The following is a 24679-nucleotide window of genomic DNA, read 5'->3' on the forward strand; positions in this document are numbered from 1 at the left end:
GCCGGCTCCCTAAGCCTGAAAGTGAGAAGAGCGCTGCAACCTCATAGGCACCTTTGACTGGACTTAACCGTCCAGGGGTCCTTTACCTTTTTTACCTTTACATTATCTAAGCTCGCACAGACAAATCAGAAAAAGTTATTGGATCATGAAATCATAGATTCCTAATGGCTGGCAAGGACCAAAGGACTATTGAGTCTGACCTTCTGTTGTTTTAGAAGGACTATCCATCCCCTTGGCACCACAATTAAGCATTAACAACCCAGACTGCATGAACACTACCCAAAGCTGTTCAAAGTGGTGCTCAGACATTCTCAAGAAACTAGTCTAGTATACCTTGTGGGTGTCACAAGGAGTACAGAATTGGATTATTTGTGGGAAATTGCATATGAATTAAAAGAAAGCATGTTACCATTAAGAGAATAATAGTCAATATTTTCTCATTAGAAAGTTAGCATAACCTGTTCACCATTTCTGCTCTTCATATATATATGACCCAGAATGAGGGTGGATGACTTGGAATACATTATGCTCTTCTCATAAATTGCTATTTAACCAAAAATTATCCAAGATTAATAAGCACACAGTTTTCCCTCCAGCATTCATAAAAATAATGAGGAATATTGAGTGCAAGGTAGGGAATATTAATTCTAAGGGTTTAAAAAATAATAATTCCACATTAAAATGATGTTAATGAAAATATATATCAAAACTCCAATGGGAAAATTAAAATGCCACCAGCCCGAGAAAATTACGGTGCCATCAGCAGTCATCTCAAGTCATTTAACAAAGCCATTTAAGAAGTTCCTAGTGGTCACAAAGGAACTGTCAATCACTGGAAACAATTCCAAATCAGCTGCGGAATTATAAAAGATGGAAAACTATACAACACAAATGCAACCCAATAATAATAGAAAGCCACACAAGTTAGCTCAATGTTTTATATTAAGGGTTGTTTTTTTCTAAACCATCTAAATAACAATTGTGACATGATAAATTCCCTCACCTTTGCCACCTGAGATAAATATGTTTAGGACCCACCCTGTTTTTATGATGGCAAGTTGTTTTAAACTGTGTTTAATGTTAGATTTTACATTGTTGTAACCCATCCTGGGACCTTAGGGTAAACAGTAGGGATATAATAATTATTATTTTCAAAGAGACACTTGTCACAATCCAAAGAATGCTAATGTGATTCTTCTTGTGAGCTAGAGTTTCTGGGTTTTATTTTCCAACTACATGCCTCCCAAGGGCCCCAGAGGAAAAAATTATGGGACAATCAATTTTTGTGTCAGACCTCAGTGGCCATTTTGAGTGCCGCAATCTCGTGAGCTCTCTCACTGTTCTCTTGCTCCCCCAAAAAGTACTTTTTTCAGGGCTTTTTTGGTTTAATGACTTAAGGAAAAAGTGACTCTTCTCAATTTATGAATTAATCCATGTGTTTATGTACATTTTAAATCATTACAATTTGTGTGTGTACAATCTAAAAATATTACATTCATCTGTATTTTCCACTGATTATTACATTCTAATTATATGTTGTGAGCAGGATTTATTTATATTGGATAGTAAAAATGAGCAAATAGATTGATTGTATTTTACAAAGAACTGCAATATGTCTTATCTGTGCCATAAAATTAGACTAGATGTCTGTCATGTTTAGGCAACAATATGTACCTTTCTGTAAGGGCTTCAGTAAAGTGCCATAATATTCTGTATTCTGAATTTTGTCACATTTACAGCCCATATAAATATACCCAACCCAAAATTATTTCATGACGCAAATTTATTGGCAGATTACTTGTAATCATTTTCCTCCTTGTTCATTTCAAATCTGGATTTCAAAACATCATGATTCCCCAGCTACAGAGATACTGGTCCCTTAGAGAAGCTGCTTAACTTACTATGTACACAAATTATGCAGCACCCAAAGCCACCTAAGGATGGTCATAGGGAAAGAATGCAGCCTTTTCCTAGATCTGGCCACCCACTCCTTAGCTCTTCAGAAACATCTGTGATTATGAGCAGGGAGATTTTTATTAAATGTATTATTCTTATTTAGGATGGATTCCAAAAGATTGAAATAGATGTTATGAGATCCCTGGAAGCCTATTAAGCTTTTCGGGTGGGAGCAGGGATACTGTGTTAATCTGAGGGCATGTTAGTCGTGCAAATGTTAACAGCTAGAATGCTAGCTTTCCACAGGTAATCAGCGATATACTGTAGCCAACTTTCATTTTTCCGGGATGAATCTCAGCAACTTGCAATGCTCATAGTCAAATACAATATGAGCACTGTGGCCCCAAAAGTTGCTTACTGGCTTGGATTTTAAATCAAGACAGAGAAGGGAAAGCAAAGCCCTTAAATAAATGAATGTTAATTCCAGGAAATGACATTCAGATTTTAATTTGCCCTGGATCACTGCTGTACTTACTGTTGATTTCCGTTGATGTTTTAATGTTTTAAATTTCTTTAAATCAATGGTTTTTTGTTGTTGTTCTGAACCATCTTGGAATGTGAATAAATCTTTAAATAAAGCAATTAAATATACAGTATATAATAAGTTGTTGCTCCTACAATCACTCACGCATCAGCCTTCAAGCCACCTGTCACCATCATCTTACATTCCTTGCTATGCTGGTGATGGTACAGGTGGGACAGAGATAAGACTTCATCAAACTTCCTCAAACCTGGAGTTGACCTGTATCTTTGTCCCGTCCTTCAAAGGTGAAATGAGCATCTTTCTCCTCAGTTCCATCTGACCAGTTTTCAGCAGGGGTTGGCTCCACACAGGAGTCCAGTTGGGAGCTCCCAGGTAGAGTCTTTCCCAGCAGGACTTGCATTTGGCCTCAAATTAAAAAGATGTCTAATACAAGCCCCAGTGAACAATCCGGAATGTTCTTTAAGGTTCCCAGTTGTTCCTTTGAAACTGCAGGGACATTCTACATTTGATATCACCACACACAAATGCCATATGAACGTGTGCATCTGTCACCTTGAGCCAATTACAAGCTCTTTGCCTATGTCACAGGATTGTTGTAAAGGGGGGGGGGGAGTGCAACTGCTGTAAACAAAAACACCTTCAACAGATAAATGGAATGAAATAAAATTTTAGTTATAAGCTGTCTTAAGTTCCTGTCATGGAAAAAGTTGAGAGATAACAGCAGCAGCAGCAATGGAAACTCTGAGAATGATCAGGAACATAGGTAAAGGGACCCCTGACCATTAGGTCCAGTCCATTAGGTCCATAAGGTCGACTCTGGGGTTGCGGCGCTCATCTCGCTTTATTGGCCGAGGAACATACCAGAGCATAAATCCTATTCAACACAGTGGGACTTAGTTCTGAGTAAAAAATGCTTAGGATTGCATTGTAAGGCTGAACAGTCTTTACCCAGTTACTTGAAAGTAAGCTCCGTTGACTATAGTGGGATTTACATCTGAGTAGACAGTATCAGGCTCCATTTACAATAAAAGGAATAAACACTCCATGGGCTTCCTTAAAAAATGGCTGGCTGCTGAAGCAGTGCAATTAAAGAATTTAAAATGAAGTTTCCTCAAAATTATGGGAAGGGCTTCGTATGCCTGCTTCAGAATTTCCTGCATTTGGTGCAGGTATTTTATTTTCATTATAAACAGGATTCTATGCCTGCGCGCGCGCACACACACACACCACTTTTAATTGTTCTCCAAGACGTGGAGAGAGAGAAAAGGGAAACTGGAACATTCTGGTATCAAATCAGAAACCAGGATGGCTTCTGTAATTCTGGGACTGTCCCTGGAATATCAGGACACTTGGAGGGTATGTAAGAGCTTGTCACTGGAGTTACAGTGCTTGTTGATTTATTTATTTTTCGGGGGCGGGGAAGGAATAATAGCATTTTCTGTAGGGGAAACAAATAAAGCTTTCACTGGGTGAGAAAGTTTTGTGTTTCCCTGGTTATGCTAAATGCATCTTCTTGATAGCAAGAAGGGAGCCAGACAACATCATTTTATCCACAGCTCAAGCACTCTAGGACTGGACTATTAACTTCCTTTTCTGCTACCATGGCAACAAGTTTTGCAAGAGTGTCGGTTTGGAGAGAGTTTTTTCTTGCTTTCTAAAGCCTCTTGTTGCTTTTTCCCCCCTCATAGTTTTTTTGCCAGTAACCTAATCTTTCTAAGCTTAAAGTGTCTTGACCTTAGATGCTAACCCACTTATTTGGAAGTAATTTCCACTGAAACAGTGGCCACAATCCAGCACATGCTTAGGTACACTTAAGCCAATTAATGCCAACAGCTGAAGCACACAAAACTCTGTGTAGGGTTTGTTTGTTTGTTTAGGATTGGATTGTTGAGCTGTCAATTAAATGATGTTCATGACCGTACACGTACAGAGAGGATACAGTTTTTGATAGAAAAAAGCTAGTATTATTGAAACTCAGTTTAATGCACCATTGTGAGAAGTTTTCCAATACCCTGCTATGTACTTTATCACAGTAAAAGGAATAACATTAAGTATAAGGTATAACATTATTTTAAAAGGAACCATTTTAAAGATGTCTTCATATAATACAGCAATGCTGAACAGTACAAATCCCATCTTACAAATAAAAAAATACTTTTTAGATAATGCATTCAACTTGTGAAGGAGAATTTTCAAATGCCAAAATGACTATAAACTAATCTTTATCTAGTTTAAGAAAATATTGCTATTAACATGCAAAAGAAATTAATAATACTAATTATTAGTCCTGGAGATTTGTGTGCTTGTGTGTGTGTTTACATTAGAGCCAGAAAATAGGCTAATACTGAAATGTGTATGTGTTACTTATTTTATTGAGGATGCTAATTACAAAGAAAGCTTAAAGAAATGTGAAAACACATCTAAATACTAATTAAAACCAAGGTTAGGCTGGGAACAGTGGTTTACCACTTGAAACAAGACTCTGTGAAAATCCTCATTATGCTGGGAAAAAAGGTTCCAGTTCACCAGTTTGACTGACTCACTGCTGTTGTGGAATAATTTATAAATATGCATATTCACTATTACTGTCCTTGGTAGCTTGCTTTCATAGGCAGGCAGCTTCTGTTTGAAACCTTTGTCATATTTAGCCCTTGGAAACACCTGATAACTTGCCCCATAACCTGCCCTTTAGAATGATATTTCCATATCTACCAAACCAGGGGTAGAGGAAAATGCACACATTAAGAGCAAGAACATTTTCTGGTGAATGTAACATACAAGAAGCAGCATTATCAAATAAATCAAGTTTCTAGGGTAATATGCAATGCTATATTCTTGTTGTGGGGTGGATGGGGTGATAGGGGAAGGGCAGTACGTCTGGTGGGGGACACATCATGCTCCTCCTGGGGTAGTTTATCTACCTTTCGTCTCTACCCTACACTCAGCTCTCACCTGTGACTCCACTGTCCAGCAAGTGACAGTGATCACACCCCAGGAATGGCCTCGACTGGCTGGCTAAACCAGGTGAAGGTAGTCAATGAGCCTCAAACCCTTGGTGAGTTGGGGACTTGCCCTGCATGTCAATACAGGCTCCAGTGGATTGAATGGGCAGGACCAACAGTGGGTCCAACAGACAAGAAGGTGGTTTCTGCATGTGCTTTAGAGGGAAGTGATGGGCAGATGGGGCTCGTCAAGCTAGGAAGGTAGTCTATCTAAGACGAGAAAAACTCTGATCCTAAACCTCCGCTGCCTTGTGGGATACCTTTAGGAGAAGATTAGGCTAAGGAATAAACCCTACACAAATCCAGAGTGGAGTTCCTAAGACATTTGTATGCCACTTTGTACGCCACATTCCACAAGTCCTGGTGTCAGATGTGTTGCTCTGCTTTCCTTTGGAGCAAATCAGTGAGGCTGAGAGTGGAATCTTGTCATTAGGGCAGTTAGGACCTCCATACACACTGCCCAAGCTTGCGCCCCAGAAAGGTCACTTTGGTGCTGCTAATGCAGCAGTTTGACTTTACCCCTGGAGGAGCACTCCATTGTCTCTTGAGACAGATGGATGCCAACAATCCTTGTTGTGAATTTACATCATGTGTACCAGAGGTAGGCAACCTAAGACCGGGGGCCGGATGTGCCCCAATTGTCTTCTCAATCCAGCCCATGGACAGTCCAGGAATCAGCGTGTTTTTACATGAGTAGAATGTGTCCCTTTATTTAAAATGCATCTCTGGGTTATTTGTGGGGCCTGCCTGGTGTTTTCACATGAGTAGAATGTGTGCTTTTATTTAGAATGCATCTCTGGGTTATTTGTGGGGCATAGGAATTCATTCATTCCCCCCCCCTTCAAAATACAGTCCAGCCCCCCACAAGGTCTGAGGGACAGTGGACCGGCCCACGGCTGAAAAAGTTTGCTGACCCCAATATGTACTATCTCTAAGAGAAATAGTTTTGCATGTTCATGACTGTGTGCATGTTAAGGGCGCATGGTTATGTGTGGGTCTTGCTTCATCCACTACTGCAATGTGACAGCTCTTCATGTTGAAAAATGTTCCCACACCTGATTTTAATGCTTCTGCATTACTACATAACTAGAGAGCACTCCAAATATGTGGGAATCACTAACTTAGATTTGGCTGTGCTGATTTAATTTGCTCATTTCCAGTATTTATAGACTGCATTTCTCCAGAGATGCCCACAAAGCAGTTTACACAACAGTCATGAAAGAAATCTATCAAAATAATATGGCGTTAAAACAAACAAACAAAAACAGCTCCATAAACAGACATAGTATAACTTACCTAAAATATCTGCTGAAATAGGATGGTTTTGGTCAAGTGCCTGCAATTCAACAGGGAGGAGGCCTGCCTAATCTCAACTGGGTGGGAATTCCAAAGAACTAAGTCCACAATACCTGAATGCACAGCTCCTGCTGGATACGAATCATGCATCTGAACCACGAGGGACCACTAACAGAGATTCTCAGAAAGATCTCAGTGGTGAGGCAGGGATATAAGGCATTGTGTGGGCTTTAAGGTATACTGGAGCTGAATTATTAAGGGTTAAAGAACCTTGAACTTGGCTTGCTAACATGTGGGCAGTCCGTGCAATCCTTTAAGCACCAGAGTTATTATGTGTTGGTGGTTGTGTGTCCCCAACAATGGTTTAGCCACAACATCTTACATCAGATGAAGCGTCTAGATTTGCTCCTTCCAAATAGATAGGCACTCAGCCGCCCTGAGCTCACTTTTAAAGAGAATGATTATGTTTGTTTTGCTAAATCAATTCAAATGTCTACATAATTTTAAGAGTGTGTCATCGGACAGGCAGATTTCACATGAAACTAAATAAGATATCCTCCACTCAGCTTCATGGCTTGACAAGACCCGCAACACATCCTACACATAGTTGCTAAATGTACCGAGTTCTTCAGTATGTTGAAGACTTGGTTCACCAGCCTCACAGTATTCTTCACAGACTCTTTTAGGCAATCGAAACACAATAAAGCAGAGCATGAAACACAGACTAGAATGGTAAGATTCTTCTGTATGATCCAGATGAGGTTGAAAAGTATTTATTGGGGGGGGGGGAATGAATGTTGCTTGCTTAATTAATAAAACATTAAATTTTAACCACACCGAATTATGCAATATTTAAGGGAAATATGAATATTTGATGGTATGGAAGTTGCAGGAACTTCATAAAAATGGAGTTTAAACATTGACAGTCTCTGTGGCAAAGCTATGTTGACTTTATTTTAGGTCAGTTTTCATTTTTCATATGAACAATTGCTTACCTAAGAAAACAGTAAGGTGCCTGCTGGCACAGGACCACCTAAGCCCACAGCGGCCAACCAGTTCCCTATGGGAAGCCCACCAGCTTCCTGCTATTGTCCCCTGGAAACTGGTATTCAGAGTCAGACAGCCTCTGATCCAGAAGGTATTATCTAGCCAGAATTACTAGTAGCTGTTGGAGGCTTCCCCATCCATGAATTTGCCCAGTCTCTTTTAAAGCCGTCTAAGTCTATGACCACTTTCACATTATGCATTGCATGAATAACAACTTTCTTTGGTCTGTCCTGAACCTTACCCACATTCGGCTTCATTGAATGACCCCATGCTGTAGCATTATGAGAAGAGAGACAAGAAACATTTCTCTCTATCCACATTTTATTAACCTTTTATCACATATCTCTACACTCACCCTTTTGTCTAAACAATCCCTAAAAGTTGTTGCGTAACCTGTTCTTTTTAGGTCCAGACCTGTGCTCATTCTGGTCTCTTTCACACCTTTCCTATTTCTGTAATTTCTCTTTTGAGATACAGTTACCAGAACTAGACATAAAATTTGCCAAGTACTTAGTATTTCACTCTCGGCACTCCTTGGCTTGTATCTCAACCAGCCTTTCCTGTCAGTCTGCCTGCCTGCCAGCTGATCAGTCAGGTTTTGATGCTTCTCAGACTTACAGCCAACTAGCCCACTCCATTTCCCTCCACCTCCTTTACTTTTCTAACTAACTCAATATTTCACGGCTGCTGAAATACTCAGTGTTTATTGGGCAATTTCTGACTTTCCTCCCCTATGCCTGCTGATACCTCTCCTGTGTGCAAATGTCACCATTTTGGCCACATAAGGATTGGCACTCACCCCTGCACGTTTCAGACAGAACAAACTAATGTGACCTGCACAAAAATGCTACAGTATTGTTCCTGTTAAGTGTTACAGCCTGCCATGTGCTTTTCCAGTACAGTGGTACCTCAGGTTACATACGTTTCAGGTTACAGACTCCGCTAACCCATAAATAGTGCTTCAGGTTAAGAACTTTCCTTCAGGATGAGAACAGAAATTGTGCTCTGGCAGCGCGGCAGCAGCAGGAGGCCCCCATTAGCTAAAGTGGTGCTTCAGGTTAAGAAGAGTATCAGGTTAAGTACGGACCTCCGGAATGAATTAAGTACTCAACCCGAGGTACCACTGTACACTCAGTTTCATTCCACCCACAAAAGTCAGTCAGCATTCCATAGCATCTGAGCATGCTCATCATTGTGGGGCTATATTAGGAGCTTCCCCCCAGTATTTTCCCTTTTGTACTTCTGCAAGGTTTGGAACATAAGAAGAGCCTGCTAGTTCTGCATTCAGCTCCCACCAGAAGCCTGAGAGCCAATAAAAAAAATCTGAACTAAGCTATAATCATACTAAATACTATGATCTTCTGGACAATTTAGGGTCTAATCCCAAAAGCACAAACTCTGCAACAGTTGCCCTACTACAGGGCTTTTCTAATGTACAGTAGTACCTCGGGTTACAGACGCTTCAGGTTACAGACGCCACTAACCCAGAAATAGTACCTTGGGTTAAGAACTTTGCTTCAAGATGAGAACAGAAATCGTGTGATGGCGGCGCGGTGGCAGCGGGAGGCCCCATTAGCTAAAGTGGTACTTCAGGTTAAGAACAGTTTCAGGTTAAGAAAGGACCTCCAGAACAAATTAAGTTCTTAACCCGAGGTACCACTGTATGCTCTTTCCATCCTGTTGCAAATTTTCCTTTCTCCCTTTGCAAAATTTAAAAATATTTTACTTACAAATGTGACATTTTCAAACGATGGCTGTACTGTCTGTTCAAAGAGCAACTGAATCTCTGGAGCTAAACCTGCAATGTAATGAAGGGGGAGGAAAGTCCCTGTTACCTTTTTGGGAAAGCTAAGGAAAGAAACAGAATAAAGTGCAGTCCAAATATTATCATTCCTGAAGTAAATAGATTCCAGGGCAACAAAGACTATTGTTACATTTCCTTGGAATGGGGTTTCCCTTAGTTTTGTATGCTGACAGCTACTTGCTTTATGTAGCAAATGCTTTCTACTATTATATTAGACTTGCAGCCGTAAAGAACTATTAAATTATGGAGCCACATTGATGGCCCCAGTGCTAAACCTGAGTTGGCTGAATTGCATTCCTCAAGGCCAATGACATGAACAAACACTGCAGTATTATGAAGAGCTACTCTCTCCCAACCCCAGTCCTTACATATGACTTAGGACTATATCATATCACTCCACTTTAAACAATATCACACTACTTTAAGCAGTCATGGCTTCCCCCAAATAATCTTGGGAAATGTAGTTTATTAAGGGTGCTAGGAGTTGTAAGAAGTCTCCCTTTTCCTGGAGACAACTACAATTCTTAGGACTGACAGTTAAAACCACTCTGCAAATCATAGCTCTGTGAGGGGAATTGGGGTCTAACAACTCTCAGAACCCTTAACTAACTACAGTTCCTAGGATTCTTTGGAGGAAGATATGACTGTTTAAAGTGGTATAAAACTGCTTTAAGGGTATAATACAGATATGGCCTTACATGTAATTAAGTTTGCATATAGTTATAGTGTTGGAACAATGATTCTTCACCACAGTCGAAGCAATGATTCTTCAACATCAACTTTGTTGGATTGGTAATGTGATTCAGCTGTCTGATCATCGTCTTCCAAAGCAACTACTCTATTCCCAATTTAAGAATGGATAGCGAAATACCAGTGGACAACAAAAGAGGTTTAAAGATGCTCTCAAGCCAAATCTTAAAAAATGCAGTATAAGCATGGGAAATTGGGAAAAACTGGCCTGCAAAGAGTACAATTGGAGAACAGCCTTTACCAAAGGTCCCTTGGACTTTGAAGAAGTGTGAACTCAGGACAAAAGGGAGAAATGAGCTAAGAGGAAGGCACACTTGGCAGACCCTCACCATGATCAACTCCTGCCCGGAAGCCTCTGTCCCCACTGTGGAAGGACATATGGATCCAGAATTGGCCTCCACAGTCACTTACGGACACGGACCGTGTTCATGAAAGACAATCTTACTCGGCTATGAGAGATTGCCAGAGAAGAAGAAAATAGTTATAGTACAGTTCAGAAATCTAACTCTTCCCTATGCCATAAACTCAAAAAGTGTTTAAGCCACACTTTTTCTCTCTTTCTTGGTTCTTTAGCTCATTCTGTACTCTGCTGAAATCCTAACCTGCCATGCAGGATTTTTGCTTCCAGATCCTCAAGGCCCTTCCAATTCTATTTGGATGGGATTGGTTGCCAGTTGGTTACTTGGAATGGTAGCTTCAGTAGTAGCAACAGAATCCATGTGTCTATTCCAGTGAACAGACAAATCAGGAACTTAGGACCACCCCTCTGCTAATGACAAGCATTCAGCTCCAAGAAGTAACCACAGGATAAGATACCATGCCATATCAATATTGCCTATGTAGCACATCTGTTTAGGGCCACATGCTAAAACAGATGGAAAATTGCAGCAATTTGGAGCTTGAGCTTTTGCAGGACTCCAACTCCCATCATCCCTGAACACTGGACATGCCAGGAAAGGCAGCCCCAGACAGCATAGCCAATGTTCAGGGATCCTTTAAGACATGAGTAGGCAAACTAAGGCCCGGGGGCCGGATCCGGCCAAATCGCCTTCTAAATCTGGCCCGCGGATGGTCCGGAATTCGCGTGTTTTTACGGGAGTAGAATGTGTGCTTTTATTTAAAATGCATATCTGGGTTATTTGTGGGGCATAGGATTTCATTCATCCCCCCCAAAAAAATATATATAGTCTGGCCCCCCACTAGGTCTGAGGGACAATGGACCAGCCCCCTGCTGAAAAAGTTTGCTGACCCCTGCTTTAAGAAAATGCTGCTTTCTTTTGATATGGCCATGTTCAGTGTCCGGTCAGACATGACTTTGCATACCACAGATAGCATTTCCATATCCAAGACAAGAAAAGCAGATAACAACAACTATTAAACTATTAAGTGTCCAAACCTAAGAAAATGAAGAGAGAATAATTAGCATTTATATAAGCAATGAAGAAGAGAAGGAGGGGGGGGGGATAAGCAGTAATTACAGCCAAAGGCCGGAAGAATAATGGGCAAAGGACACAGCTGCTACAGTTTAACCAGTCAGCAAAATAATAATATGGATGGGCTTTGGGGTCCAGATTGCTAATTACTTAAGCTCCCATTTATGGAGCATGCTTAGCATCTGGCTGTCAGAAATATAAAGGAAGTTGTTGGGTACTGAATATGTCTGATAATCTGCTGGTTGGGAACGACTGAGTTACAGCTGGGATTTTTAGAAAACCAGGGCCAAAGTTTCAGAAATAGATGGCTGGGGGGGGGGGAATCTGGGGAGGGGGGTATAGGAAAGAAGTCCATCTATTTATTGGATAAGCTAATGCCTCCAGTAACAATGGGGGAGAAATTCCATTTGATTCACATTTTAAGCTGAACCTACCTAATTCGTATTCCTGAAGCATGAACTGAAATGCAGCTATCCTTCAAAATGTGAACTTTTTCAAATTTTACAATGCAACCCAAAAATGTGTGCAAAGGATGTGTGCATTAGGGGAAAGTGTGCATATCAATGCCTTTATTAGTGAAGCTGACATATAAAAGTGTAGGAAGATTATTTTCGGAGGAATGACCACTACAATGCTGCTGAATTCTCAGGGCGGCTTTGAAAACAAGAACTGCAAGCGTATAAAAGCAAGTACAGTGTTACCTTGGGTTACATACACTTCAGGTTACATACGCTTCAGATTACAGACTCCGCTAACCCAGAAATAGTACCTCGGGTTAAGAACTTTGCTTCAGGATGAGAACAGAAACTGCACAGCAGCAGCAGCAGGAGGCCCCATTAGCTAAAGTGGTGCTTCAGGTTAAGAACAGTTTCAGGTTAAGAACGGACCTCCGGAACGAATTAAGTACTTAACCCGAGGTATCACTGTACCAGTTCAGAAATTACTTTTGGGTGATCAGATCCCACTTTACCCTTTAAATGTACAGTGCACATTGTCCTGATCAAACAAGAAGGAATTCTAAGTAGACATGCATAGGATTGTGTTGTTTAAAATTTATTTATTTATTTAAAAACAAATAAACTAGATTTTAGAATAAGAACTGGAATTCATTTAGATACTGGAATGATTGAGTCACTATTGTTGTTGTGTTTTAAAAAAATAAACCTATATGCCAGGATAATAAGTAATAAGAACCCACAGTTATGTCACCTTTAACACATACTTGTACATTCCATTACCACTGGCAGTTTTCCTGCTTTCCATCTCTATTTAATTTTTATATTCTAGCAACAGCAGCAGCAGCAGCAGCAGTTCCATAACTGGTCGATTACTTGAATGATGGCTTGTGCCAGAGAAATGGGAGCAGTGTGTTGGTTGCAGGAGGTGGGACTCATATTGGATCACCATGGATGTTCTGGCTGTACTTTCCAATACACTAATGCTAGCATTACCAGCTGCATCCTGTCAGAGATTTTTTTTTTATCAGCCAAGCAATCTGCCGTGCTTTAAAAATACAATGTGTGTGAAATCAAGAGAGAAGAAAAATATAATCTCATGATGAGAACACTTCTTGGAAGAATCAGCGTTGATGCGTTGGTGAGTTTCTCTGCCCCCTCCTTTGAAACACATGGCAAATGAAGCAAGGCTTAAAATGGATAGATTATTGACAGTGTGATCTCCAAATGTAAACCACAACCCCTCCACACACACAAAAGTAGAAAGAGAGAGAGAGAGTTCCTCTTCTTCCGGCTCTTTTCACTTTTCTCCTGTGATCAACATGATTCTGTCAATTTGGAAGTGGGTGGAGGAATGACTCATGCATTACAAATGGGCATTTCTCAAAACTACCAGCTAAAGCTGCCAGAGAGACTTATTTAAGAGGTAAAGCTACTTTCTTGCATCACATACATCAGGGATAGGGATACTATGGCACTCCTGGTATTATTGGATCCCTAGTCTCATCATCTCCCATTTTGGCTGGGACTGGAATCGGAGTTAGTTATGGGGAAGGAATTCGTTTCACTTTGCATTAAAATGCAAACTTACAGAATGTGCACTTTCGGAAACAGTACACAAACCAAAGCAGACATTCTTCAAAATTCACAATTCTCTGAATTTTGTAAAGCAGTTCTCCAGCCAAATAATGGGGACAAAAAATGCATATATTAAGTGTGCCTATAAATGCATACATTAGTGAAAATAATCTACAAAATGCATTATATTAGGGAGGTGTTGCTTTGCATAAATATGCATAGTAGGAAAAAATGTGTAGTGAAATGCCAATGAATTTTCATAAGGACTTTTCACACACACACACACACACACACACACACACACCCCATAAACTGATGTGGAAAACAAAGCTTAAATGTAGGGTATACAGCCTCTCTCTCAGCCTAAGATGCTTCAAAGATTTAGATTGAAGTACGCTGCTACAAATTCATTAGAGGAAGAGTGAGATTTAGAGAATAAGCAGGGAGGAAGAGAAGGAGAATTCTAATGGACCATAGTTGAAATGGCTTCTGTTGGCCAATAATGTTGAGACAAAAAGCGCCCCTCTTCAATGACACATGCCTAAGGCTAGATTAAAAGACAGTGTTCTCCAAAGGACAAAAAATGTGGCTTGCCCTTACTGAATTTCTAATAAACAACAACAACAGAAGAATAAGAATAGTTTTCATCTATTGATAAATCTTAAAAAATGCAGAATAAACCAATATTCACACTGAGTCCCAAGTAGATAAGACTTGCTGCCACCTCAGACTAGTAGCATTTCATATTATGCACACAAGGGCAATGTAAGCTGAAAAGCCAATTTTGTACTGGGTCTAAAAAAGATATCTGCATATAAAGCATAATAAAATCAAGACCCATAATCATCCAAAGATTCAGAGAAGTTAAGGGGATTAGGAAAAGTAGACTGCTACCAAAATGGGGGGAAGACCCCTCTTGTTATCTGCATCTAGCACATTTATCTTCATTTCAAGCTTTGCTTTTTTTAAGTCTAAAAATACAGAGAACACATCTGCCAGTCCTTGAAAGGAAACAGAATTATGAGCAGTAAATAGAGTGAAGATCCAGGATATAAAAAGAACAAATAATGCAAAGTGGATTGCAGTTCACTAGAGCAAATGTACCTCCTGCAAAAATATCCCCATTTTCCTCTCCCACATCCTCTGTACTGCCACCATTCGCACATTCATTCAATAGACATGCGAAGTTAAAATTCATTTACTTATCAACTCTATATACATCACTTCATATTTTCTTGCGCTGCATGGCATTCACCATTTTGTGCCCATTCGCCCATTTTGGAGAACTGTTCATAGTCCTTTTGGATTTCCAGTACCTTGAATAATCCACAAACAAGGCCACCTCACCAGTCATTCCTGATGCCAAGTTTAAAAGTTCTGGTCTCGGGGGAGCCCACTTCTTTCTCCCCTCCACTGTGAGATCTGCCCATTTATTCCTACTCTCTATTCCCTGATGAATTATCCTGATGTCCAGCTACAATCCTGCTGTTGAGGGCGTGTGTATACATTGCCCTTTCAGAATATTAAAGAAAGCACGAATCAACTGTTTCAGATGATAGATTTGATTTGGTCCCCTTCTGTTCCATTATTTATTATTATTATTATTATTATTATTATTATTATTATTATTATTATTATTATTATTATTAAAATTTATATACTGCCTTTCATCAAGAGACCACAGGGAAGTTTACAACATAGAACACATAATTTTAAATGACAGTAACTCTCCCCACCCTAGCAAAAAAAATAGCTTATTGGTGCAACTGCTGATTTTCTGAAACACTCATGGCTGTTGCGTGCATGCACAGTTCCTTTAGAATGAGTTTGCACTCCATCAAACATCAGTGCAGTAACACAACAGTGGTCCCATCATCAGCACCCGTAAAAAAACCTGCACCGCTATTTAACATTTACCTAGGTGCCATATATGTTCTTTTTAAAGCCTAGAGATTAAAGAAAATGAATATGGATTACTCTTGGTTTTTAAGAATCATTATTTATTATTCTCATAAGGAGAAAGTGAGCAATTCATTTTATGTAATGCATTACAGCCAGAAGAGGGATATAAGGTGTTTCAGCGTATATAAATATAAAGCACCACAATATTTATCCTGTTACTTTTATGGCTTTAAATCTGCTCTCTTTATCTCCTCCCCAAAGAGCAGTAGTATGTGCAGAAATAAAATTATGAAACGTGAAGTTATCCTTAGCTTCAGCATCAGCATGATGTAAAGTTTCTTACTTATGACATCCCAGGGACCTCTCGCAAGAATTAAGCAAATCAACCGTGTTGTAAATCAGTCATTCATTGGTCTGAAAATCGTGTAAGAAAAACTGGGAGAGAAAAAATTAACCTCAGTTTTAAGAAAGGACACTTTTATTCGCAAGCTGGATTCAGTTTAGTCTTTTAAAATGAAGTGACTTGGGTAAAGTTCAGGATAAGAAGCTTGTAGTTTTGACTTATATGCAAACATATCCTACAGCAACACACACCCATGACTAGCTGCAGTTATTTACTATAGTAGATGATATAAGATATTTGCCATTATCCAGAGAAGTGCACAACCAACTCTGTGTCCTGTTCTAGCAGGGTACTAGGCAAGGGGATGTCTGAAGCAATCATCATCATCATCCAGCTAATTGCATGTATTAGCTGGGGCAACAAGTAGCTAGGTACTGGTAACGAGAGCAGTTAGGACAGGTATGGGGAATCTTTTTTGAGTCTGGGGCCATATTTCCTTCCGGCAACCATCTGGGGGCCACATGACAGTAATGAGCAGGGCCAGAGGCAAAATGGGCAGAGCAACAAATGCAAATCTTACCTTTGTATAGCAGGCTGTTTTACACACACACACACACACACACACACACACACACTGGAGTTCAGGCAACTCATTTACAGTTGTACCTTGGTTTTTAAACAGCTTAGTTCTCAAACGTTTTGGCTCCCGAACGCCACAAACTCAGAAGTGACTGTTCCGGTTTGTGAACTATTTTTGGAAGCCGAATGTCTGATGGTGCTTCCACAGCTTCTGATTGGCTGCAGGAGCTTCCTGCAGCCAATCAAAAGCCATAGTTTGGTTTTCAAACATTTTCGAAGTTTAATAGACTTCCGGAATAGATTCTGTTCGACTTCCAAGGTACGACTGTAGTTCAAGACACTGGATTCACTGTCTTGGGAATGCACACACAAACACTGTAGACAATTTCTCTTCTCAGGGATGCCAACTTGAATAAAATACTGGGGAGGCCCATATAGTCAATCACATGATGTGACACAAGTTGTGGACTCTCCAGAGGTTTGAGGGCCATCTCTCATGGATGCTTTAGCTGAGATCCTGCATTGCAGGGGGTTGGACTAGATCAATGGTTCTCAACCTGTGGGTCCCCAGATGTTGTTGGACTACAGCTCCCATCATCCCTGACCACTAGTTATGCTGGCTAGGAATGATGGGAATTGTAGTCCAACAACATCTGGGGACCCACAGGTTGAGAACCACTGTATGAGATGAACCTTGGGGTCCCTTCAAACTCTACAGTTCTATGATTCTATGATCCCCTCTGGCCACGCAGAGTTTATATACTCAAGATAATGTCATATACAAATCAGTTTCCTCTTAAACCACTTTAACCGCCATCATTATTTAGCATGTGGTCATAAGGGCAACTGTTTTGTATGTAAAGGACCACCTTCAGTAGTTTGCATCATTTATTTATACACAATACTTCACTATATAGTTGTAAAGAAGAGGGAAGTTCAGTTTGTGTTATTCAGGGCCACGGGGGAAAGAAATTCCAGGCAACCCTTCAAGTCAGTGAAGCCATGTCCTCTGCTACAACCGGCAATATTCATTACTTTCCATTTCTTTGTCTGAGGGGCGGGAAACAACCGCTGCCACCCTTTCAAAGCCCTAATGTTCTTTCTGTGCTTTTGAAATCGGTGGCATTTTTCAGATCCTGCCTAGCTGAGAGGAAATCTGAGCACATTTCTTTTTATGATGATTATTATTATTCTGCACAAGGACTGATGGCTCCTAACCTCTTGGTCTCTCTTTACTCTGCCTTCTCTTTTATGTTACATTAGAGCACATGGTGCCATTAGACTTCAATTGAAAGAAATGAAAAATCAAAAGGGGGCACTTGCTTCAGGTAAAAGCTACAAAGGCACCCAAAGCTTTTCGCAAATCTTAAGCAAACTCCATTCACCCTCGACAATGTTTAAATAAACAATCTTTATGACATCCTTTTTATTTGACTTTGCTTCAATAAATACCACGAAACCGGGAACCTCCTGGGGCATTTTTGCTTCTGCAAAATACTGATAAGTCTCATCAGCTTTTTGTTTAAATGTACAGGATTTTGAAAGTAAAGGTTCAGTATTAAAACAAAATCCAACAACAAAAAGGTGATTTACATTCCAACAAGCACTTTTTCTTTTTTTTTTCTTTTCTAAAAAATATATTTTGAACTAAGATTTCCACATATTCTTGTATGGTTTAGAAAGTAGCATTTGGCCTGCCTCGTGGGAAAAGTCAGGGATTTATTGACACAACTTTACCGACACAGCAGCCTTGGGACTAGAGCAGTTTACAACAACAGTTTAAGAAAATAACTAAGGAAAACAGCTTCCAATTCAATCTGCAAATGGAATTGAGAGAGGAAGAATGCAATCATCGGTATTGGATTTTAGCCAGGGCACGAAAGGTTAACAACTCCAATGTTATAAGATGTTATTATTGCCAGGCCCAAGGCACAGCTGGTTAAGAGCTTTATGAAATAACTACCTGAAAGGACATCACTACCAGCGCTGCCTTTCCTAAGTAACTGTTTTGGTCCTATCTTAGGCTGCCCCACGAACTGCATTTTCTAACACAGAGACTAATCTAGTGATGTTGTGGCTGCGTATATTTATAGTCTATGTACGGCAGAGCAATTTCTTCTTCCATGTGGCTATGGATTGGGGAACTGATATAAGCAGGGGTTCTCTGATTAGCAAGCTCAAAATCCCAAAGGGGCTTACACCACCACAGCTCAGTGCACACATTTCTCACACAGAGAGAGCTCAGGGTTCAATTCCCAAGCCTCTCCAGTCAAGTGGTTCTCAGGCAGAAGTTCTGGGAGAGGCCTTTGGGGTTTGAGTCCTTAGAGAGGGACAGCCAGAACTGACAGTATGAAGCTGCTTTTTACCACATCCAAACCCTGGTCTATCTAACTCAGTATTGGCAACAACTATCCAGGGTTTAGGGACACAGGTGGTGCTGTGGGTTAAACCACTGAGCCTAGGACTTGCCAATCAGAACGTCAGCGGTTCGAATCCCTGTGACATGGTGAGCTCCCGTTGCTCAGTCCCAGCTCCTGCCAACCTAGCAGTTCAAAAGCACGTCAAAGTGCAAGTAGATAAATAGGTACCGCTCCGGCAGGAAGGTAAACAGTGTTTCCGTGCGCTGCTCCGGTTTGCCAGAAGCGGCTTAGTCATGCTGGCCACATGACCTCGAAGCTGTATGCTGGCTACCTCGGCCAATAAAGCGAGATGAGCGCCGCAACCCCAGAGTCGGCCACGACTGGACCTAATGGTCAGGGTCCCTTTACCTTTACTATTCAGGGTTTAAGGCTATTGTGTTTCCCAGTCCTAACTGGAAATCCCAGGGATTGAACCTAGTATCTTCTGCATACAAAGGATGTGCTGTTCTACCAATGAGCTATGGGTTTCCTCCTAGTACCATGCTAGATGCACCAATGGTTTAGTAGTGCTACAAAATATAAATCCATTTTTTGACACCTAGATTAACTAATAAAAAAAATGTTATAAAAATGCTATGGTTCAAACACACACAATGTACTGTACTTTTCCATGTATAAGACTATGTTTTTTTAATTCAATAATCAAGTTCATAAATGTGGGGTCATCTTATACATGGGTAGTGCATTGTGGGGCCGCGGTATTGGTTGCTGCTGTGAGTTGGAGATTGTTATTGGTGGCTGCTGCAAGGGCTCTTGTTGATTGGCTGTCGCTGTGGCAATTGGGTGGGTGACTTGCTGTGTTTATCGGTGATGGGACAGAGGATCAGTTGCTTTCAGATCTGTGTGAGTGGCATTGTCAGTCTGGTGGGTAAGTGATTTTTTGGCAGCACCCCCTTAAAAAAGCTCAACAACTCTGCCCACCCCCCAAGAAGCTCAACAACTGTGGGCAATCCTCCCCCCATTTTCTAAATTCTGAGTCTCCCAAAATAGGGGTCATGTTATACGCAGAAAAGTACGGTACATATTGTGATGCTACCTGAGTTTTAAATTGTTAGAAAGCATGCCTCTGCATAGAACTAATATCTCACTCTTACATCGGCTCCCTGTGTTCTCCTAGGCATGTGGACTTATCAAGTTTCAACAAATGCCTGGGAGCATCTAGAGCTGCAACAATTCATTAGGACCATTTTCATGTAAGCTTCCTGTGAGTGTAGTCTAATTTATTACACACCTTTCCCTAGGACACCTGTGGCAAGAAGTCTATCATAAAGACTTTATGATTTTTACTGTTCCTGCAGGAGTCACAGTCATCCAGGACTAGATAAGCAGAAAGTCAGCGAAGACAAAGTTACATTGTTTTCACCATAAACCAGAATTAAATCTAAGCACATGTCATTGCATCTGCATATTTCCAGCATCTTTTAGATCTAGGAATGCTTCTCAAATTCTCCTCCTCTGAATTTCTGTCTAGATTTTGGAATTGTGAATTATCTAGCCTCATTTCCATAGACAAACTGATACATTAGGAACTCATCATCATCTTGAATTTTATACACAAAGTGCAGTGAGCCATAGTTTGCTACAGTTATCAGTTCTTTTACATCCCATCTGTTCTGCCAAGGGCAGGGCTCTTTCTGGATCTGGAGCCAATAAGCACACCAGTGGATGAAGAAAAAGCAATGCTTTATTTGCGTAAGGTTAACAGATAGCAGCAGGCATACAAAACACAAATTATAACATACCAGACAGGAGTCACACACAATCTCCCCTTCAGCTGCCTGGAGCTCCAGGTAGAGCAACGAGAGAGACCCCGACTGACAGTCTCACAGCATCTCCGAGCCTCTTCAGCCCACAGCTTTAATAGCCAACTTTGATTGATTGATTGCACCTGGTCAGCAGGCATCTCCCATGATCAGCCCGGGACACCAGGTGCAACTAATGTGGAGCAGTTGAGAGTCTCCAGGACTGCAACTGGGTATCCTCCCCACTAGCCAATCAGCATTTAGAACACAGGGGACACAGGAAACTCCTGACACAGGTGCGTGAAAAACAAATTATACTATCATGAATCAGCAAACTTTAAACCAGGGATGTAAAAGGGAAAGAGACATGTCATCTAACTCCTCGAAATTACAACGGTCTTCCACGTTTCCCCTACACCATCCACCATCCAACCCCTTCTACATCACCAATGTTCATGAGATGACTGATAAAACGCTGCAAAGTAAAAAATGTGATGCAATTATTGGCCAATCATTCATAAACACTTCTGCGCAGTGGGGAACCTCTCTCCTCAAAAAAAAAAACAAAAAAAAAAACAAGGCTTTTTTGTCAGGATGCATCAAGATCCTGTTGCAGGGTGTTTAACAACACTGGTAAAACACCACACACAAATAATTTTGATGAGACAGTGATTAATAACTTGCTATTGTTACTTTTTGGGGGCAGGGTTCTTTCAATGGACATATGTAGGGCAGGGGAAAGAATGTAAAGTAACTGAAAACTTTATCAAAGAGTGCATGCTCCAGTTCTGAAATTAATTTCAGAAATGATCCTCATTAAACCAAAATTTAAAAGGAGTGCATGGGTGCAGGACACAATGAAGCAGAAAAACAATAAAGGAGTGGAACATGGAAAATGTTCTTATTCCTAACTAGATAAAACATAAAGCACAAAGAAGACTGTAGAGAAAATGTTATGTACTAAAGTTCTCACCCTGGGCCAGCAGGGGGATACTGTAGATAGTTTTTACTCAGGTCCACATATGCAAATAAGGGATCGAAAGTGACATTCAGTGATTGGATAGTTACAGAAAGTTGTTACAGTTACATTGTACTGGAGCTCTATATAAGCAGGCTGACTGAACCCTTCAGTTCAGTTCTGTTCTGGCCTGTGAATAAACAAGAGCTGTTTGAAGAATTGCTGTGTCGTCTGATATGTTCACCCACAAACTAACAGAAAAGGTACAATGATTACGCTTAGGGCGCTTCCAGACTGTTGCTGTTTTCTAGTGGGATATACTGGAAAGTGGGATACAACTTACATGATGCAACTTCATCTATCGACTCCTGCAAACAAACAGAATGCATGCTCAAAAAATAGCTTACATCATCTAATCTCCCTGCAAGCTCTGTGCAAACAAAACGAGATGAGAACTTAAAGCAACTATACTAAAAGAAAGGAAAGCAATGCATTTGGATTTACCATGTATGTCTGCAGCATCAATAATTCCTAGTTCAACAGGTGTTCCTGCTTTCAGAGTATATGTAGATGGGGTCTGATAGAGAACGCTTACTTCTCCAAAGGAATCTTTTGGATGCAGTTGGCCAATGAGGACTTGTTTCATCTGCTTCATCTGTTTTGAAACATGAACCCATACTATTTGTTTCTTCAGCACATATTTAGGACTAGAAGATGCACAGCGTACAATTTATATCATAAATCGCAAAAACTGTATGGGCTGATGGCCCTTGGTATGGTACAAAATTCTGGCTGAGAAGCTAGTGGAAGTGTGAGGTTGTCTGAAACTTTTAGGAACACATGGGGGCCTTATATAACATTTGCAATGTGCTTTAGGTTGTGCATGCACATCTTATGCTAGAATCAATGGAGCCTTAGTACTCCCCACACCATTTAGATCTATTGCACTTAGTTCCTCGTTGAAAAGCCCTTCTGGAGAAATTGGCTTCGTTCTGAAAATAAATGCTCATTGCAGATTAATTCTGCATCACCCCATAGTATCTCCTTTTGAAAACAGATGTGGGCAGTCCCAGCAATATGGTGTTTGTATCCACGTCTACCCAAGTACATTGTGGGTAGGGTTCTATCAAGACTTCAATCACCACTTCCTACTTTCTTCTTCCATCGGCTGGGGCATGTACAGGGAAGAAAAGGTATGAATAACTTAATCAAGGGGAGGTTTTCCAAAGCTTGTCACGTGACCGCATTCACACTTGTGAACAGCAGGATTTAGAATCAATGTAGACTGAAAGAAGCGTGTTGAGGATGAGCATGAACACTTCTGGATCGAGAAAAATTACATTTTAGCAATGTAAACATAGCCATGGTTATCACCAGATCCCCAAAAATCTTTTGAGAAAGACCTGTTGCCCTGACTCATTTACCAGTAATCTTCACTTTCATTATCATTTGAAACATTTAACTATATTCCTGTGAGAATATTATCTCTCCAGGTGACTCATTTCCTGTACAAATGATAGTCACCAAGTTTGGGGGTGGTTGCATTTTGTTTTATTGGCACCACAAATATGACATATATATTTTTTTATACCTAGACAGAAAGTTACAGATATAGAATGCAAAATATGCACAAAAATGCACAAAAAAGTGCTGTCACAATTAAGCACTTATAAGTGCCAGGGACTTCAGCATAAGAATTAAGCACATGCTTAGCTCTCTCCCTTGAAATCACAGAGCTTCAATGGGTCATACCCAACACTGTTGGGTTTTGGTATCATTTGGTTAAAGAATAAAAGGAAAATTCCCTGAATGTTTAGATCCAGGTTTGTGGCAAGTACACTTTGGTGACAGGGACCCAGCAGAGATTTAAAAACACAAAATATGTTCTTAAGAAATTGTGAATGTTTAGAAGCTAGGCTATTTTTTATTTGCAGCATGATTCCACCCGATAACTAGCATTCCCTGAGCAATATGCCTTGAAAGTCATATTTTAAAAAAAAATAATAAATCAAGCAAACCAAATAAAAGCAATCACAAGGGGCAGGGCGGGGGAGAAAAGATAGAACATGGGTAGGCAAAATGAGGTCTGGGGCTGAATCCAGCCCAATCACCTTCTAAATCCGGCCCGCAGATGGTCCTCGAATCAGTGTGTTTTCACATGAGTAGAATGTGTCCTTTTATTTAAAATGCATCTCTGGGTTAATTGTGGGGCATTGGAATTCATTCAATTCCCCCCCCCCCAAAAAAATATAGTCCGCCCCCCCCACAAGGTCTGAGGGACAGTGGACTGGCCCCCTGCTGAAAAAGTTTGCTGACCCCTGAGATAGAACCACCAGCGACAAACTGTACGAGGCCGGAGGGAAAAAACAGTAAGATTATTAATTTTTGTACTTTTAGAAAAATGATAAAAAATAAGAATTTAAAATGCCTGGAAAAATGGAAACATCCTCATATGCATTGAAAGGATCATAGTGTGAGTGTACTGCATCAAGCCTTAGCAGAGAAAAGAGAAGGGTGGAGCTGTTGTAGTTTGTCTGCGTGCCTGTGTAAGTGAGCCTACTGCCCTCAAGTGCCACTGACGATGCTGAACCAGTGTTGAGGTTAAGATTCAGCTGCCAGTCCAGTCAGCTTCTGTATGTGAAATTGAGGGTGGGTAGGTGAAACTTTGTCCTTTGTGTCAGACAGCAAGATGACTTTGCTTCGCTGAGTAAGTAATCCAACAAAAAACAAAACAAAAGGATTTCCAGAACTGATATTATGGATGAAAATGTAATTCCTCACCATTTTCCCCAAAGGTCGTTTCACTAGGGCCGGGATGATTCGGTAAGCATTGCAACTTCCAGACTTAATGAATCCAACATATTCACTTAATTCTCCTGCTTTCATAAGCACTGCAAGAAAAATAGCAATGGTAAATATATATATAAGGT

At 40.5% G+C, this 24679-nt stretch overlaps 1 protein-coding gene across 2 annotated transcripts in view; it reads right to left on the reverse strand.

Annotated features, from left to right (window-relative positions):
- CNBD1 (cyclic nucleotide binding domain containing 1) overlaps positions 1–24679 on the reverse strand; it is a 139216-nt gene that overhangs the window by 4195 nt on the left and 110342 nt on the right. Inside the window, exons 9-11 of one of the 2 annotated variants that reach the window (XM_083747905.1) lie at positions 24531–24640; positions 22254–22404; positions 9516–9583 (exon numbers count right to left, since the gene is read on the reverse strand). In XM_083747905.1, the coding sequence (XP_083604031.1) occupies positions 9516–9583; positions 22254–22404; positions 24531–24640 (329 nt within the window). The remainder of the gene's footprint in view (positions 1–9515; positions 9584–22253; positions 22405–24530; positions 24641–24679) is intronic. The other variant, XR_014566492.1, reaches the window with a different exon arrangement.

The sequence above is a fragment of the Podarcis gaigeae genome (genome assembly GCF_964106915.1).
Source record: "Podarcis gaigeae genome assembly, chromosome: 7".
Lineage (NCBI taxonomy): Eukaryota > Metazoa > Chordata > Lepidosauria > Squamata > Lacertidae > Podarcis > Podarcis gaigeae.